Source organism: Drosophila mauritiana, chromosome 2R (genome assembly GCF_004382145.1).
Source record: "Drosophila mauritiana strain mau12 chromosome 2R, ASM438214v1, whole genome shotgun sequence".
NCBI lineage: Eukaryota > Metazoa > Arthropoda > Insecta > Diptera > Drosophilidae > Drosophila > Drosophila mauritiana.
The window spans coordinates 20562670-20581857 of NC_046668.1; the positions used below are offsets into that span (position 1 = coordinate 20562670).

The following is a 19188-nucleotide window of genomic DNA, read 5'->3' on the forward strand; positions in this document are numbered from 1 at the left end:
ATATAGGCGATATAAACGTATTTATTAATTATTCAAAGCCGATTGGATTATAATAATTTATAATGATTATTATCATAAGTCGGCGGACTTGGCCTCAGATTCAGATACAGCTTCAAATACAGATTCAGATACAGATTCAGATTCAGATACAGATTCGAATCGTGACTCGATTTCGATTGTTGTCCGCACTGCCAGAGTTTCGCTCCAATCAGTCTGAAAGCTGTGACAAGTACCCACGTACTTGTGGAACAGCGAAAACGCTTTAAGTTAATTACACGATGTCATAGCATTTCTATTTCTTCATTTTCGTTATTATTTTGGCACTTGCGGAGCGGCCTTAAATCAATTCCCCACTATTTCCCGATCGCTTTTTTGGGGTGCTCATGTTCATGGCATTTCGATTCCCCACTCGGAATCGCTTTCAAAGGCGCCGCTCGGGCAGCTCTCTCCTCCTCCTCTCAGCTCCTCAGATAATCAACAAAACGTGTTCGACTTGTCGAGGTTTTCCTTTCTGCACTTATCATAGAACGAACACCTTTCCGTTTTGGTTATTGTTGTTGTTCTTTCATAGCTAATGACACCTTGATAAAACGATTTGTAAGACATTGCGATAAAAGCGGTTCAGGCTTTGTAGCTTAAGGCGAACCGAAAGCTGATAAAAATACAAGCCGAACAGAAAGAAAAAAAAAACGGAAAAGTTCGAATGATAATGACAACTTTGGGTAATTAATTTGTAGGGCGGCAGGAAGGAGGAGTGCGTCTTTGAGTATTTGCTTGGGCATTTGTCATTCAGCTTAATCGGAATGCACAGGCTGTGACAAAACACGGCAAAAGAATCGAATTTTATACAATTTACGCATTTCGAAAGTCATCATCTCCGCCGAATGCTGCCTCCCCCATTGTCACCTTTTTCATTCTTAATTAGTGGATTTAGCTTGTTCCCCGTAGATATACGAGATCGAGTTCTGAATTCTGAATTTTCAGCCCCTCTGCAACTATTTTTATATGGGACGCCCAAATCCGTTTTCCCCCGCTCGGGTGGACATAAATTTCCGAATGTTTTGAGAATTATGACAAGTGGGTTGGAGACAAGTGGAAATGAAATGAATATGTGGATGGCATGTACAATAAGTATATATAAAGTTGTGTATATATAGGCTGGCAATTCAGTGATTATAAACTTTGGTTCTGATCACGATGACTATGATGTGGGACTTACATGAAGGTATTTTCGGTGCTGAAGATTTATTAGTTATCACTAATACGCCCCGTTGAAAATCATAAGCCGCCACAGCAGCCGGTGATTTCTACAAGTCACAGCGACAATCGGCTTCCGAGCATATTTTTCTTGAAGCCCGGTGTCAAAGAGTCGGTAACCTCGTCTTATTTAAAGTATTAACTGCTAACTAATGTGCGACACATTATAAAGAGCGATCCGCGACGAGACGCGACCAATACCAATACCGATACCAAAACCCAAACCGAAACCGAAACCAAAACCAAAAAAACAGGTGATCGCCGGCACAGTGAGTAAAATAAGCGGCGATCATGCCTGGCATCGACAAAAGGGATTATATTTCCTAAGCGGTCCCAACAAAATGTGACCAAAGCTGGAGCGACTGGGCATGGGTATGGGTATGCCCATGCCGTCTGGAATCGCATTCAGTGCCCGATCGCTGAGCTGCTTAACTAAATCCGGCTTAAGATCCAACACACAAAATTAATGTCGTTGAAAAACACAGCAAAAGTCACACATTAACAGCGACGACGATCGCGCCCAGCTTGGTGTCCCAGGAAGTGGTGATCTGCCTCTGCCCCTGTCCCAGCCCCTGTCCATCCACCGGCTCCTTCTGCTAATGGGCAATGGTCAGCTCCATGATGGGCAATGGGCGATGCCTAATGGCGAGAGGAAGTGCCTCGTGTGTGGACATCTTACAGGGGATTAGTTCGAGTTTGCCGGCCAAGACGGAATGCGAATGCGAGTGCGGGAAAATAAGCCAGTTGCACTTGCTCCCCGGCCGTCGATCGCTTCAAATTACCAGCGATTTATTGGCGATCGCCAGCCTAGCTACCGTGATCAACTAATCCACTTATCAGTCTGCATCTGGACAGCCCCTCCGCTTCCCGCAAGACTTCCTTCCTTTCGGTCTCAGAAATCATACCATATGCCCACTTTTAATCGGCGTCATAAAGGCGATCATTAACCAGTTTAATCTATACAATGGGTCACCAGCCGCCTTTTATCCAAATCTAATCTATTCTGGCAATACCACTTCCCCTTTCGCCCGTACTTGTGGCCAAAGGCTAATATCTAAATGTGTAAATTGGTGTGTTTGCCTTTTATCGGAGGCCTTTCAACTGGCCAAGGGTCCCTGGGACCCGAAAGCCAAAGCCTGACCAGCGTTATGCGAACACATGTATCGAATGTCGCCGAGTTAATCTAATCTGGGGAATTATGCGACCGTTTCGGGAAGATAACCGCCGCAAGTCCGAGAACCAAATTCGATAAATACCCAGTGCTATCATATAATGAAGCGCCCCCAAAATTTCCAGTCGGAGCTAAGTAAACAGAAATTGATTGATTAGACACACAATTAAGGCAATCACATTTGATTTTGAAACACAAATGGGGGCAGGGTGGCTGATTCACACCCATTTCACGCCTGCAGCTGCATCTTTTGGGGGTCAAAGACGAGTGTCGACTGGCGATGACCCATGCCAAATCCCATTGCTTGCGTGCTCGACACCAACCAACCCCCTCCAAAAAAGGTGGAAGAAATACAAATCAATTCCTGTGCAAATTGAAAGCGGTTGCAGGTGGAAAATCACCTGGAAAGTGGGTGGCTCGCATGTCAGACGGCGGTAGCCGCTTATCGGTGTCATCGTATTTTGTTCCCCACACGCCGGATGCAATGCATCTAAACCTGGCTAAACTTTGCGTGTTAGCCAAACCTAATCCAGGCTAAACGAGGGACTGGGCTTTTTGGACCACTACCATGTGATATTCTGTGAATGTCAGCTAATCTGCAGGGCAAAACGAGGCAGCAATTGCACAAATCACTAATCAGGGAGAGTGGGGCTTGCAGCGATTCCCCATCACTTTTCTTCACCCCTCCAGCAGGAAGTTGTCACCAGTTACTCAATCACTCATTCAGTCAGTTGCACATTCATTCGCTCATTCATTCATTCATTCGTTCGTTCGGTCGCAGTAAACCCGAGGGCCTCGTGAAGATCATGGAAATACGCTTATGTCGGATTATCCCATAATTTATGTGAGCTGTGCCCTGGCCAGACAATGGATTTGCCTTTCCAGCGCACAAGAACTCACACCGGAGCTCACCTAATTGCCACGATCATCAGAGGTAGCTATGGCCATACGATATAGTATAGTAAACAGTATAGAAAGGAGGCTAATGACAATGGCCAGAGGAAGCGTTCTCGGGCAGATGACAAAACAGAAATTGTGTCACTCGATTGCAGGATCGGGAGGCCTTTAAAAAACGGAGGAGAACAGAGCAAAAGTAGGGAACCGGAAGCGTAATCGAGCTAAACGAACGCCGTCGGGGAAGTGATCAGATGTGCGTGTGTGTGTGTGGGTCAGCCCATTGTGCCAAGGAAGGAAAAAAATGAGCGGGAAGCGCTAAGGAAAAACGCGATGAGGAAAGTCAGAAAAGTATATATATATATATATATATATATATATTTGTAAAGAGAAAAAACGAAAACAGCACTACCGGTCAAAAGGGAAGGAACTGGAAGGGAGAATAGGAACAACTGGGAAAAAACTAGAAGACAACCACCAAAGGTCCCCCCACGTGCAATTAATAAAAGTAAAAAAAGTGAGGGAAACGACAAACTGGCCATAGGAAAAATGAGGTACTGAGGCACCTCGCTGCCAGATCCCCGTAGCTATGGCAATGCAAACAGGTGAGGGTGAATTACTTGTCCTAGACAACTTTGCAGTCAGCTGGGAACAGCTGAAACGACGCCCAGGCGATGCGAGAGATACGTATCTGCTGGATGCAAACTGTATCTACTGCAGCCAATTAACGAAAAAGTTTCGGAGTGATCGCCGGTAAACGGGAGTCCCATGATTGCAATCTTAATAGCTGAAAACGTTTGTATCGTCAGCTCGAAATCAGTCCATACTGTTTTGTAACTTGAATTTAGCAATTGGGTATATTTTTATAGTTAAGGTACTTTTCTAGTCATAAAGATGAGACTATTCTAAAAGATATAGCTTGCAAAAATTTAACTAATTGTCGAGCTAAACGGAAGTGCAAAAGTATTTAATAGTTTTTTCTTAAATACACCTTACAGAATTTCCCTTAAAAATTCTGTGAAATACTTACATTTCCCAGAGAGCATTTCCTGTTTGCCGATTTTCGGGCACGGAAAACGTTTTCCGCTTAAAAATAAAGACATATTCCAGCGTTTAGAGCAGAACTGTCGCCAAAAACTGTTTGGCGAGCGGTAAATATATTCGGAAAACACATTACCCAGCAAACGGAATCGTAAAGTCGGAGCGTTAGGGCCTCGAAAAGGGGGCGGATCCTGGCGAAGAGGAGGACCCATAAACTTACATAGTTGGGCCTGTTTAAAATGCGCTTAATAGTTTCAACATGTGGCGTGGAGAGACAATTAGGCAATAAAATTAATTCACACCAAGAAAAGCATTAAAAGCGACGCCAGACGGAGCAAGGTGCCGCATTTTCCATTCGCCATCCTCTGCTTTCCCGCTTGCCATTTCCCACTTGCCACTTGCCACTCGGAGTTTCCACTTGGCCATGCCACATTTTCGCACGCATAACTCGGAAATTGCAACTCCATGGTGGCGCGTGTCCGCCGACAGTTGGCCATATCCTCCGCCACCCCCCGCGGCATTAGCCCCCTCTTTTAATTGACTTTTTTACGTTTGCCTCTCTGAATGGCAACAGCCATTTGTCTACGAATAATTAAGCCGATCAGGCCAAACAAAAGTTTGCGCCTGCCGGAGAACTGTCATCGGATGCGTAAAATCATTATTCGCAATTGCCGGGGAACTAAAAAAAATCATCAGCCCTTGGACTGCGTTTATGGGATCAGGATGTTTGACTTATTTTATCGCCACAGAACTTTTACACATAAATGCTGATTTTTTTTAGCTTAATTAATGGGATTGAAACAGTACTAGCATAGCTATAGATGGTTCTCTGGAGCTATCCCTTTATTTCCTCGAACCTCATAGATAACTGTATGATATTGTATCTTTTGGCGAGTGCTGCTTACTCATTTTTTTTGAAACAGCACGTGCTGCATGTGAAAACCAGAATGCAGTTGGCACACGCTCATCTGGCGGCTTCCTGTCAGACCTCAGGTTTCACTTTCTGGATCTGCATCTGAAGCAGGAGCAGGAGTAGCCGCAGCAGCAGGAGCAGTGACAGCGGCAGGACTTGGAGAAGTAGGACACTGCTGTTTCCTATACAAATGAGGGTGCTGCAGCCAGGGCTCTCCACATCCGATGTGTGCCCTGATATGATAATCTCGCCATCGAGAGCTCGCACCTCATTTGTGGAACAGCAATTGTCTAGAGGTCTTCCCCCAATGCATTGTGTGCCGATGCCGAGTGCTTCCTGTCTCGATGTGGCAATAAAAACGGGAATACTTCCACTCGAGTCCAAGGTGAACCTTGTGTGGTGTGCGAGTGTGTGTTTCTGAATGCCTAATCGTTTTCCCCCCTGGAAAAGAGCGAAAAAGAGGGGCTGTACGTCATTTGGTCTCTTATCATTAACGACTTTTGTTCTTTTTATTTCCCAAACCACCATATATCGCGCACTGAAGATCTGAAGTCTGGGGTTCTTTATCCGCATCCCTGGATATCGCTGAAAAGTGAAAGCGGGGGAGATAGAAAGTGACCTAACGCAATTGGAGCAAACATTTTAATTGACCCCGATGGGGAGAAGTCTGAGCCGCATATCCTTTGGTCCTTTGGCCTGTGTGCTTTGTCCTGACTGATCTAATCAGGCTTCGTTACCGCTAACGGTAAAAGCTCACTTGCATTTTTACCACTCCTGCAGTGCAGGTCCGTTTGAAGCTCACATGTCCTGCTCACATCCTGTTTAGAAACGGTTTTGTTTTCTTTCGACTGTCTGCTCTGAGTGCTGCCACATTTATTCTCGTTTTTTTCGGTGGCTGCCCAGTCTGTTTAGGCCAAAGCCACACAAATTAAGTTAACTTCCTGTCTGTCTATGGCTAATAGCAAATTAATAAGAGCTTCCGGTCAATTTGGCTTGCGGTTTTCTGTCGCATTTCCCTTTCGTTGGCCGCCGTTCGTTCTGTTTTATTGCTGATTGTCCTGTGGCGGTGGGTGTGACCCCGACTCGAAACTCCGCGACAGCTGTGGAGGGAAGGTCTCCTCGGCTCTGGCTTTCTCCCCTCAAGTTTGGTGCTTCTTGAACGCTTCCTTGGCGCCTGCCCTTGACACACATAACCAGGGGCATCCTTTTCCACTCGAGTACGCCTCAGCTGCACTTACATTGCGAATGCACTTTCTGCAATTGTTATCTAAGTAGGGCTCTCGGCTATCTGCCGTGGCCTGTCGCAGTTTCAGGCCGCTTCCTGTTCTTCCCTCGCTTACAGGATCCCTCAAGCTGCCACTTGCACTGGGCCAAATGTCAAAGCAAACGCCGACGCAACTGCAGTTACAGGAAGGAGGATCCTTCTCCTCGAGGAGAAGGTCCTGCTCGGCTGCCTCTGCGCACAGCTGTCCAAATTGGGCAATTGAAATGTGTACCTAGGGTTTTGTTGTTCATCATTCTTCTTTTATTTACCCCGGGATTAGAGAATCCGGGGATCATCGCATGGAGTCAAGTCCCTTGGAGAAGGGAGTTTAGGGATTAGAAACTGGTTTGCTCTGGGATCTGCAGCTTGTTAGTAAAATCAATTTCACCATGTAATTTGCTATCGCAGCCAGCGTGATTAACATTTACCTATCTTCAATTAATCCACTCCACATACAGCCCATCGACTTAGGCCAATTAAAACTCTATATTGTGTACGACCTCCCCCATTTCGGATGCAACTCCGCCCCAGATGCACCAGTTTTATCAATTTAAAGCAGAGCAGACATAATTTACATTTTTATTTATCGAGGGTCTAGCATTTCCAGGCGCAGACATGGCTGCCGTATCTCCCAGACTGTGGATGTGTCTATCCGTCCACTTTTGCTGCAGTAACGCTGGGGGATATTTTTCACATTTTTAGCTTAATTGCATTTGGCTGGCCGCACGTTCCGGCCGCAGTAGTTGTTTATCTTCGCCTCGTCTCACGTGCAACGTGCAACCTGCAGCACAGCTACTGGCAACTGCCAACATCAGCAAGTGGCTACTTGCCACGGCAACTGGTATTTTCCTAGCTGTCTTTGCTAATAGACACACGTACAAACATACACACACACGCATGACACAAGTGCAGTTTGCAGCTTGCAACATTGCTGCAAAGTCAAACAATTGTCGATGGGGCACGATGAGTGGAGCGGGGAGAAGTGGCTGGGCGGTGGGCTGGCCACAAATAGGGGGAGTGTTTTGTGTTCTGTGGCTTGTTAAGTTTAAGATTGTTTGATATAGGCACAGAGGTCTGGGTCCCCATCCCCATCTAAGCCTCCCCCCTCGGCTGCCCCCTCAGTCGTGGTGCCCGCAGCAACTTGCAACGTGTTGCTGTTACGAGGCTTTCGGCGCTAAGAGACATGTTTTCAATTATGATTGCTGGCGTGTCTTATTAATTACAACCATCAAGCGATAGACAGCATTTAGTCCAGCGTTTAGCGAGGGAGCGGTTAGGGGTGTTCCTAATGTTTAATTGGCTGGCAAAATCTGAAATAGCAAAGCAGTTAGCCGATCAAAATGGATTAGGCTCTCAATAAGTATCAATTAACTGGCAGGAGTAACGAAAAAGAAGCAATATTCCTTTAACTTAAGATTACTCGTACGCATGTACCTTGAAAGTATCTGTATCTGAATCGATGAAATCTCATCATCAGATACATACGTGCGCGATTGTCTTCTGCGCAGAATCTGTAAGCTGGCAGAGCTGAACTGAACAATCTAACTGATTGCTTACAAATGAATCTCAATTAAAATTAATTCAAAACATGAACCGAGTATTATTTACCCATTTGACACTCGCTAGAAGTGGACGCGTATGTGAGAAGCACTCACTCAGATTGACACACATCTCTCGATCGGTAGCTCCCATCACCCTTCTACCGCAGAAGATGGATGGAATGGGATGGATCATCAGGCAGAGAGTTCTTCTTGGAGCTGGGAGCTCGGGACTGGAAATACTCGAAGACTGGGAGCAGCGCATATCAACGGCATCAATTAATTTGGTATTCGTGATTCTACTTAACATCGATTGACCCCGACAGATTAGTGAGCGAGGCGAACGAAATGTTGAACTTTGCTTTCGAGCATTCCTTGGCTCGAGCTCCATGGATCCGATCCATCCAGTGGCTCCCAAACCCCAGCCGCGTCGCATTGTGACGCAAATTGTCAAGCCGCAGTGCGATTATTTACATCTACAGATAGTTCGGTTAATTGAGCATGTGGCATACATAGAGCAGCATCGGTGGCTATACGTTTTGGGGGCGCCTCTGGCCTAATTGGTGCGATTGAATTAAAATCGTTTGCTGCCACTTGAAGCCTGCTGTGTGAATCGGTTTCTTTCGGTGTCGATTAGGCTCACAGATCACTTGATTGCTTTGCTCTTGGTCGCTTAAATGATTGATCAATGGGCCAATTGTCCGCGAGAATCAGTTTAGAATTTGCATGAATCTCGGCATTGGAGCGCGGAGCATGGCGTTGTTTATTGATTGATAAATAAAACACATTTGCCCAGCATCAGGCGGCGATTGCATAAGTTGGGGAGGGAGTGAAATACCAGATACCAGGATCCTCTTCCTTCTACAAATTCGGAACTGCTTGCCCATAAATTGCTTCCTGCTCATTTGGCCGTGACAAAATTGTGTCCCCTAACTCCGTTTCCTCTGCCTTTTTTACTTCTAACTTTTAACCTATTTAATTGACTTATAATTGGAGTGACCCACACAGGCAAATACCCCGGCCAGACATATGTGTAGGTAATAATTTGTTGAGCAAGGAATTCCTCAAGCGCAACACGGACTCAAAGGGGCGAAAACAAAGGATCATGAGAAACAGTTAGCATCGGGAGATAGATGGACAGTGAGAGAGAGAGAAGAGCCAGGTCACACATGAACGAGTTTTCCAGCCGCAGGGAAAAGGAAAAGGGGCTGGCATCGAGGAAATTATGCCGCCCCGGCATGTTGAACTTGAAATTGTAATTTGGCATTCGGAACCCGGCATTTGGCATTGGCAAGGGCACCTACATAGGCCATGATGTTGTCCGAAGAGGCATTAAACGCGGGGTTGTCACTGCAGTTTACTCTTCCGTTAACTGTTTCTGGTCCTCCAGGAACTTTGTCAGCTGTTACTTGATCGATGGTAAATGACACATTGAAATTATCCACCACCTTGGGCTATTGGAAATGCCAACTTTGTGAACCGGCAGGTAGCTAAGGTGCTCCCACTGCAATTAAAGGATTAACGAGAACTGCTGGCTAAACACACATACCAAGTTGATGTATTTATGGACATTGCCTCTGCTTAAGATGCCTATCGAAATTTTCGAATTTTAATTCGATTAGGAAAGTACTTTATTGCTTGAATGGTTTTTGAAAATATTTGAAAAGCCATAGCATTGATACTTTTTCTACACTAAAAGCCGATAAATACTGCTGCTTTTTATTCCCCTGCCATTCAATTTAAGTGGGCATCAAGTGTTAAGTTAATAATTTGCCCAGCTCACTCGGGGGGAAATACTCTGGGCAGGTAATTGAAAGAATGGAAAATGCCAACACACATTGTAAGCACGAGAGAGCTTTATTAATTTTTGTATTTAAAACATTTCAAGCACTCGACACCTTCTCTCCCCAGTAGCAGTTGCACTACCAGTTTACTCGCGGTCCGAGCTCGGTTCTCCAGTAGCCGTACCACCACCAGTAGCACCAGTAGCAATGATCTCAAATTGATGTTGGCCGAGTAGAAATAATGAGGACCTTGCGGGGAGGGCGAGGAGTGAGCGGAGGATGGAGGATCTGCAAGGAACGCGCGCATAATCAAGGCATGGAGACATGGACATGGACATGGACTTGGACGATATGGACATGGACCTGCTCCGCGATGGCTCGGACATGCCATTGCCATTGCCAATTGGCGATTTGCCTTTGCCTGTGCTGCATCAGCTTCTGCCCTTTATGATTATTGTTATTATTGAGTGTAGGCCTCTGCAATTCAGGGCAAAGTCATCATTAATGCGTCGAGTGCAGCGAGCATTACCGAAAAAGCTCTCCGCGAGGCACTAAAATAAAATGAAATGAAATATAATTAAATGTCCGCGTAGCTGGGTAGCTGTTGCCCGTCTCGTAATTTGGCCAGAAATTCTTCCGCGATCTCGGCTCGGCTGAAGTTGAGTTTCAGTCTGGATCTGGCTATCGCTCAAACTGATCGCATACCAAGTCCGGCGTATTTTGTCAACCGGTTTTGGCCATCCAGCCGTCCAGCCATCGAGCCAGCCGTCCCTTTCCCACTTTGTCTCTGCTTATCTGCGGCTTTGTGGCATCTTTAAATGGCGTTTTTTCGCACTCGCCAACTCGATGCGGGCGTCGATCTTGCCGTTGGCCAAAGGGGGGCCCAAAGGGGGCCAAAGGGGGGCCTCCTTGGCAAAACGTTCGCTGATTTTTAATTATTTTGCACGTCGCAACGATGTTCGCCATCGTTGAGATGGTAGCTGGCCATGTCTGCCTCTCTGCTGCCTTTCGTCACTTCGATATTGAAACACTTAATCACAATTTCGTTAAGGACACAAGGCATGCGGGCAGACAGCAGGGACACACATAAATGGCAAAACTCAGGGAAAATTTCAAAAATCTCATACAAATTACGAAGAGCAAAAGGCGCGGAGTCAAAAACAAAAATAAAACCGAAAGCCCAAAAACCAAAAACCAAAACCAAAACCAGAGAAATCACAAAGCGCAGAGACACGAAAATGATATTTCTACGCGCCGAATTCCGAATGATCGCATTCAGTTCCCTCGCTAGGGAATTTGGCGAACACGAAACGCGAAATGCGAATCTCTGGCCGGCCGCTGATCGCCTCCCGCTGACGATGATAATTAATAACAGTGGCCCGGCCCCAGAAAAGAGCATAAAAACGCTGCCAAACACCCAATCGTACGGCCAGAAAAAAACCCAGAGTCTCGGCCAATGGAAATGGTAATGTCGCGGATCGGAGCGAGGCTCCTCCCGATAAGCAAAAAAGAAGACAGACCAGTCGCACATAATCTCAGACGGTGGAGAATGTCAATCTGCGGGTGCACTTGAAGGAAAACATATGTATACCTAGTCATCAGGTTTGGGAAATGGCCATACTAACCAAAATGTATAAAACCATTTACTTAAAACTGGAATGTGAATATTCCAGGTTCATTATCTGCACAGAATAGAATTACTTGTGATCATAAATATTTACATTTTGTTATACATCTTCTTTCTGAGTGTATAAGCTCATGGTTCTCAGTTTTAGTTCTCCGACGATTAAGATCACAGCACAGTGATCAACACTTACAGAATGCGTGTGTTGGCTAAGCAAACTGACAGGGAACATGACAAGAACAAGGGGTATGACAAGAGTCTGGCGATAGAGGAGCTAATCCACAGCTGCTCCAAAATTCCCATCGAATACGGCACAATCATTTTCATCTCATTCTCACCAGCAATCAGTCGATCAGCCCGATCCCGATCCCTATCCCAAGCCCTATCCATCCTCCAGTTGATCATTCATTCCCATCACGCAGCACTCGGGCAAAAACAATTAATGCCTGGCTGAGGAATCAAATGATATTTGGCCAAGGACAAGACAGCGCCATGGTGCCAGGCGCAACCACGATTTATAGCCCAAGTGGAATGTGCCATACATCAGTGGCAGGATCAGAGGAGCAAAAACAATTTAGCCAGCAAGGAGTATCTGCTGTCGATGATTAAAACACATTAAAAATCCAGTAGCCAGTAGCCAGGTACTGGTATGGAATGGGGTTTTTCGGTTTTTGGTCGCCTTTCTCGGGACTGGAGCCCAAACTAATTTCATATTTTTCATGCAATTGATGAAATTCCATCGAGCTCCCGAAAAGCGAGACTCCGTTCTCGGCCAGCAGATTCATCTTCAGCTCCATCAGCCCCATCTGTATCTGTATCGCAATCAGAATCCCCGACTGTCCGTACATCTGTCCGTATGTCCGCATGTCCGTCTGACTGTCCGTACGATCGCTTGATGTTCGGGGACTACCTGTTGCGACGTGTTATTAGGCGACGTATTGACGACAAGCAAACGTCAACCCGAAACGTCAGCTCATCATATCATCGATTGATGCGCATTGCCTCCTCTCGCATCCGAACCTCTCCAGATCCTCCCTTTTTTGGGGGCCCCGTGCATATTTTCGGGATCCGAAACAGAAGCCCTCTGCTTGTTCTGGAATTTCGAGAGGGTAGGAAAAGAAAGGAATGGAAAAAAACACGTCCAATGTTGGGCCTCTAATTTTGTGCAGATCCGAGTTTGCAGAGTTCTTGTGGCCCCCGTTCGTCAAGGTGGTGATATTTGTTAGTGTAAACTGTCCATCAGCCCAGTCGATTGGCCGCTCCTCTTGTTCTTCCCCAGCGTACCGACGTGATTTTGCGCTTTAATGAGGATTATTAAATGCGAGATTATTATGTGCTGCAATTACTTTCCGCTGCCACTGTGCTTGGGGTTTCTTCTTTGCTGCGGCTGCCTCTTCATATTCGGGTTTTTTCCCCCTCTTTGATTTATTTTATTGAACCATAAAAATGTAAATTTTCGCGAGACAAAAGACAAAGTTAATCGTTGTCAATTATGGCCTTTGACAGGTTAATATTAAAATGTTCAGCCCGATGGTTGGGCGAAGGCAAGGGGCCTCTTGATTGGTAGCATTCAGCGAGGATGATCGGCTGCAAGATCAGGAGCGAACCGGAATGATTAATGACTTGGATAGCTATTAATAAGCGGATGGAAGACATTGTGGTGCGAACAAAAGGGATTACTTGGGGCCACTTTCTGGTTTGAAATATTGCATAGAACCTTATAACGCTTATAGATTTTGCCTTCAACTCGAAGCCACCCGATGATGACTCATTCAGGGGGCTGATCCGTAACTTCTGGCATTCTTCGATCAGTCTTAATGCCATGCATTTGGTGGCAGCCCTCGAAATGTTTGATTATTTCGCAATTTGTGCCCGCTGGCACTGCAGTTTCCGGCTGAGGTGAGCGCCGTCCTCCCCCTCGGGCGGGATGCGGAAACAGGCATCCAGGGATTGGGGAGGAGGGAGGCGGCTCAGGGCAGAGCAGAACAGGAATCCGGGGGGCAGCACCTCTATTAACATAATCACAACACGAGTCGGTCGTCCGTCGATCTCAACCGAAAATTACGCCAAGTGCAAGCGCGAAGAATATACATATATATGTATGTATCCGGGGATGTGCGGCATGGGTAGATCAATTTTTCGGGAACCCAAATCACTGCAGGGCGATCAATTAAAATTTTGATCGAATTTTCGTCAATTTCTTGACATGTGGCCAGGAACAGAAGCCAAGTAGCCACTCCGCAGAAGGGTAGAAGGAGGACGGGCAGAGGAATCGGGACAAGACGAGATCAATGTAAGCTGAAATTGTCGGCTGGAGGCCTTAGGCGAAAATTGCTCTGTCTGCGGGTTCCTTTCCATACTCCACGGCACTGAAAGAAACTTTGTTAGCCGAAAGGAATACCCACAGCTGTAGAATAATGAGCTTAAGGATCTTGTGAAGCTGAGCTGTAGGATATCTTCACGATTTTAAGGATTGAAATATCTAATTTCTCTCTCTGCACTTCCCACTTCCTCTGCTTCATCGGCTGCCTCTGCATAGTGAATGAAATTGATTAAAGCGTAAATGAATTTTTGCGGGCCTAAATCGCCGCTGATGGCCAAGAGGAATAGGTGGGGAGCTGGCGATGATTATAACACAAGATCGATTGCTGCTTGTCGCTGATCGCTAACTCGATGCGGCTACTGTGGAAAGCAGAGACGCCGCATCAGCTCCAGCTCCTGCTCCATCTCCGCGATGGAGCCCAATCCAAAGGCAAGCCCCTCTGCCCTCATTAAGTTTCCGAACATGTTTTCGAAAAGGATCTCCTTGGGCAGCGGCTGCCGCTGTTTTTATGCCCTCATTTGACAAACTAGCCAGGGGCGACGCTCGACCTGGCCGGGATCAGAGTCCCGATGCCTCGGCTTCGATTTAAGTTTATCCGCACGATCAGCGCCAAAAAGCCAAAAAGCCGAAAAGCCAGCGCGAATGCCAATGCCATAATTTTTTTCCAATCCGCACGCACGGAACGGGACTAAAAAACCGGCGGGCTGGAATCCCTGGGACTTAGAAGCTGCTGGAATTCCGTGCGTGCCCAGCCGGCATAAACGGTAAAAACGGTAGCCACAGCGAGACGCTATAATTATTGGTTTCAAATCGGGATGGCTAGTGGGAAAATAAGCAGACGGATGAGTTTATATCACTCGTGCGCTAGTTCTGGAGAACTTGAATGCTTAGACTTAAACCTTATGTGGCTATCTATGTATCTATACCCGATGTCTTTCATTTTGGATTAGTACATCAGTTTCTATCCAGCGCTTGCAATCAATGCAAAGCGAATTATAGATCTCTAACTGACCAATTTGGAATTCGGTCACCACTCGGCAAGGGCAGAGTGCCATCACTGATTTCACTGGGTTTGGGATCGAGTTTCTGGCTCCGATTCCATCATCAATTGCCGCTTTGTGGGGGCTCGGACTTGGGCCTTGGGTTCGACGTGGACCTGGGCCCCGTCTTCTTTCAGTATGTGAAAGAGCTTTCTGCTCTTTAATGGACTGGAGACGAGAGCCACATTAATTTAGTTACGCTTCGACAACGATCTCGAGTCGGAGATCTGCGCGTCATTAAAGACAATTTCGTGATTCGCCACGATTTGTGCAGCAAATTACTTGCTAAATTATAGAAAGCAAACACTGGCTGTTGCTCACAAATCAATAGAAATCAACGCCTGTCAGGGCTGAGACGCCGATTCTCAGGGCCATTGTTGACTTAATCAATAAAGCGAATTTGGGTTGTTTTCTATTTCGGAGTGGCAGTGGAAGTTTCACCGGATCATTTAGCCGAGCAAACAAGCGACAAATGAAAAATCTCTGACTCCAGTAACTCATTGTGTTTTCTCCCCTTTTTTTCTCCATTCTCTTTTCAGAGTCAAGCCTTGGCCTTAACCAGAGCTGCCAACGCGGCCGCCGTTGTGGCCGCGGCCAATGCCAAATCCCCCAATGCCTCCTCCTCCGCCTCGGCCAGCCTGGCGGATCTGGCCGTCAAGAAAGAGCACTCCCTCTCGCCGCCCCACAGTGTGGTGGGCGTGGGTGTGGGCGTGGCTGGCGAGGATCAGCACCGCAGATCCTCGTTGCAGGGTGTGCAGGAGAAGCTCACCCAGCTGCAGATGCAGCAGCAGCACCACCAGCAACAACAGCAGCAGCACCAGCAGCAGCAGCAACAGCAACATCATCATCATCAACAGCAAGCACAGCAGGCAGGCGCTGGAGTGGGCGGTGGTGACCTGGCTGGACGCAGATCCTCCGAGGGCACACCACCCACCGCCCATCCCCCAACGAACTGCGAGGGACAGGCGCTCTCCTCCTCCACAGCCTCATCTAGTCAGAATGCCACCCCCAAGAGCGATCGGGAAAGGGAGCGTGAGCGGGAGAGGGATCGGGAGGAGCGCGTGGAGCGGGGCAGCATATCCTGCCTCCCACCAGCCGCCCTTGGAATGGCCGTTGGCGTCCAGCAGGCCCAGCAGCAGGAGAAGCTGCTCAGCCATCCGGCCTTGGATTCGCGACGGGAGTTCGACGTCAGCAAAGTGAATCGTGAGTAAAGGCAGCTTTATATATCAATTCATTCACTAAATTTTAACGTGAAGGCTTGCTTAAGAATATTAAATACATTCTTATTGTAATGTATGGGTATAGTTTTCTAATTAATAGTTGACAATTATAGTAGGGAAGCGAGATTATCAGATAGTTAAAGCTTGTTCCAGATTGATGATATGTTTTCAAAATTTCAAATTCGTAGTCATCGAGTTGCGGTGCATAAATAATGGAATTTAATATTATTCATAATCCAGTTCGTGATTATGTGCGTAATTAAAGGGTCTGTGTCTGTGTGGGAGGTTGAATATAGGTGCGGGGAAAACTCACCGCCCCCTTTAAAGATACAACTTTAATCAGGCCAGATGCTGCTGGTTGATGGCAAATGGAAATGGCCAGGGATTTCCTCTGCCCCAACGCAGCCGGCCTAATCCATGAAAAGTTCATTTGATTTGCTCACAAGGCATTAAGCACGTATCCCACAGAAACTCAGTGGAAGCACACGCACACATATGTGCGTTGCTTTCCTTGAGCAATGGCCATGGTAATCTTGTTTGGTTCATCAATAGTTTAGCCCTGGCCAGAAGTGAACCTGTGCCACCTCGTTGCGGATGCATACATCGAGTATCTGTCGGATATAAATGGAAACTGTGAAGCCTTTTGCATACCAACGATATCATTTCCTTCGCTCCATTCAGCCACGCACACGGACCCATTTACAGATAGAGAAACAGAAACAGACATAGACACAGACGCACAACACTCGTATATGGATCGAAATCCCCTGGATTAAGCATATGAAGCATTCATAACGTTTATTTTGTGTACGGATGTGTATGTGTGTGTCTACGGAATGTCCGTGTGTGCGAGCAAACATTCGCTTCTGGTTTAGGATGTGGGTGGTTTCACTGGGTGGGCGGTTGGCTGGGTGGCGGCGTGGCTGGGTGGCTCGGTGGGTGCTAAGTGAGCACCCACTTGTGGAGTGAATCGCCGAGGAGGATGCAGGAGGCCAGGAAGCGTGCCTTGCTTTTGTTTGTTATGGCTTCAGTCGCTCGTCTCTCGGGCACTCACTGCGTATACGCAATCTGGCAGGATGTGGGAGCACGTGTGCGATGGATCAACAGGTGGCAGGTGGCTATGTGAGGACGAGGACCAAATTGTGGCTTCGTCCTTGCAAATAGTTGGGCAAACAATTGACTTTAGCGATAAATATGACTGTTAATATTTTAGGATACCGGATACTTTAAGCCTTCGGGAAGAAACGATGTTCGCAAAAACTTAAACCAACTGCCAACTGCAACAGGGAGAGGATTTGATTTGAATTTTGTTGCTGTGAATTTGTGAATCCTGCTGTTGTGTAAGTCTGTGTGTGTTTGTGTGTATGGATGCGTATCTGTGTAATGTGCTTTGTAGCATATTTTGAGGATTTGCACAACAAAACGAGGTGAAGATGGGGACGGGATCCCATGGATGCCGAATCCTACGACCATCCTACGCTTTTTGTTTGCTTATTGTTGCCGTCATTTGGCATTGCCATTGCTGTTTTTGTTATTATTGTCATTTAACATTGCCATTTCCAACATTTCGAACAGCTGCAGTGTGGGTTCATATGTAAATCTGTTTTGTTTCGATGCGTTTTGTTGTGCACATTTCTGAATGCGAGTGTGTGTGCGTGTTTATTGCGCCTAAGCTGCTCAGCGACGCAACACGATATTTATCCTGCCGCACCACCCACCGCCCACTCGGCAGCTGGGCTTTTCCATTTCGGGGCTATTTTTATGCTCCTGTTTTCGGGATTCTCGCCTGTCTCTGCTGCGTTTCGATTTATGCAGAGTTTAGTATGCAACATTTTCATACGTTAGCCTTAATAAATCCCCACCCGGCTGCACTTGTCAATATGCACGACGTGCCACCGCCCACCGCCCACCAGTTGCCCAACCCCCTTGGTCCTGCAGTTGCCACACTGTTGGCACCTATAAGCCTATGCAAACACATACACCCATGCAGGCGGCGCGTTCTGCAATTGAAAATCACTGCGCCTTAGTTAACGACACGTTTGTGGATCAACGCATTCGGGAAAACGAACCAGGCTACGCCAGCCCCACCCACTTGACCCTGCTATTGAATCATTGTTGCATTTGGCCACCAAAAGTGGAGCACCAGCGGCAGCAGGAGCTGCATCCGCATCCGCATATGCATGTGTCATAAGCCAGGCGGCACCATGCATACAGGACTATGAGCGTCCTGTGGACATAAGCACGCGCTCAAGGATTCAAAAAATGGGCACCCATTCGATCGGCTATTATGCAGATGTCATGAGGCGGGATTGTATAATGAGATGGTGGACTCTAGCCTGTGGGCTGGACGGAGGAGCACCCGATAAGCCCTGATGGACACACAAGTGTCGGCAAAGCCGGTCAGTAACTTTGCAGAGCATATTGCTCGAGCTTCGGCTTCAGTTCCAGCTCCATCTCCAGCTCCAGCTGCAGCTCCACTTACTCGGTTTCCGAGTGCTACTGGTAATCAGGCGACACAAAAGCATTGCACAGCTCCAGCTGCAGGATAAGAGATACTGAACTCAACTCAAAGCGGTAGTGGGAGCAGCCGGTTTCGCAATCACACGCAAAACTAGCTACGACTCCTCGTTCACCCGAATCGCCTGACTCTCACCTGTGAGAGGAGTGGCTAAGCCCTGGGCCGATGGATCCGCTGGGGCGACTGGGGGCGTTGGGCGGTGGTTGAGCGGTAAGAGCTTAAGTGTTAAGCGTTATGCACAGTGGCCAGTGCGGAGCTGAATGATACCACTCACCTAAGCCGGTTCCCGAAAACCCACTGCCCACTCCCACTCTCACTACCAATCTCCAATCCCCCAATCACCTATCTAAAGCCCAAGCCCCATTCGAGCATATGTGCTAGCGCATAGAGCATAGATGCAGATGCGGATACAGATACAGCCTCAGATTGAGATACAAATTCGAATAAATGCCAAACGCAACAGGAGGCAACGTTTCCAAATTATAAGCAAAAAGGGATTGGCCCGTGCGGCAGCAGCAACAACAACAACAACTGCAGAATAAAAGCCGGTTGTTGCCAACCAGCCACACATAAACACACATACGCTCACACACATTGGAAT

The 19188-nt window shown here is 47.1% G+C and overlaps 1 protein-coding gene across 1 annotated transcript in view; it reads left to right on the plus strand.

Annotated features, from left to right (window-relative positions):
- LOC117136817 overlaps positions 1 to 19188 on the plus strand; it is a 41522-nt gene that overhangs the window by 3264 nt on the left and 19070 nt on the right. Inside the window, exon 2 of the mRNA XM_033297886.1 lies at positions 15389 to 16052. Within this exon, the coding sequence (XP_033153777.1) occupies positions 15389 to 16052 (664 nt within the window). The remainder of the gene's footprint in view (positions 1 to 15388; positions 16053 to 19188) is intronic.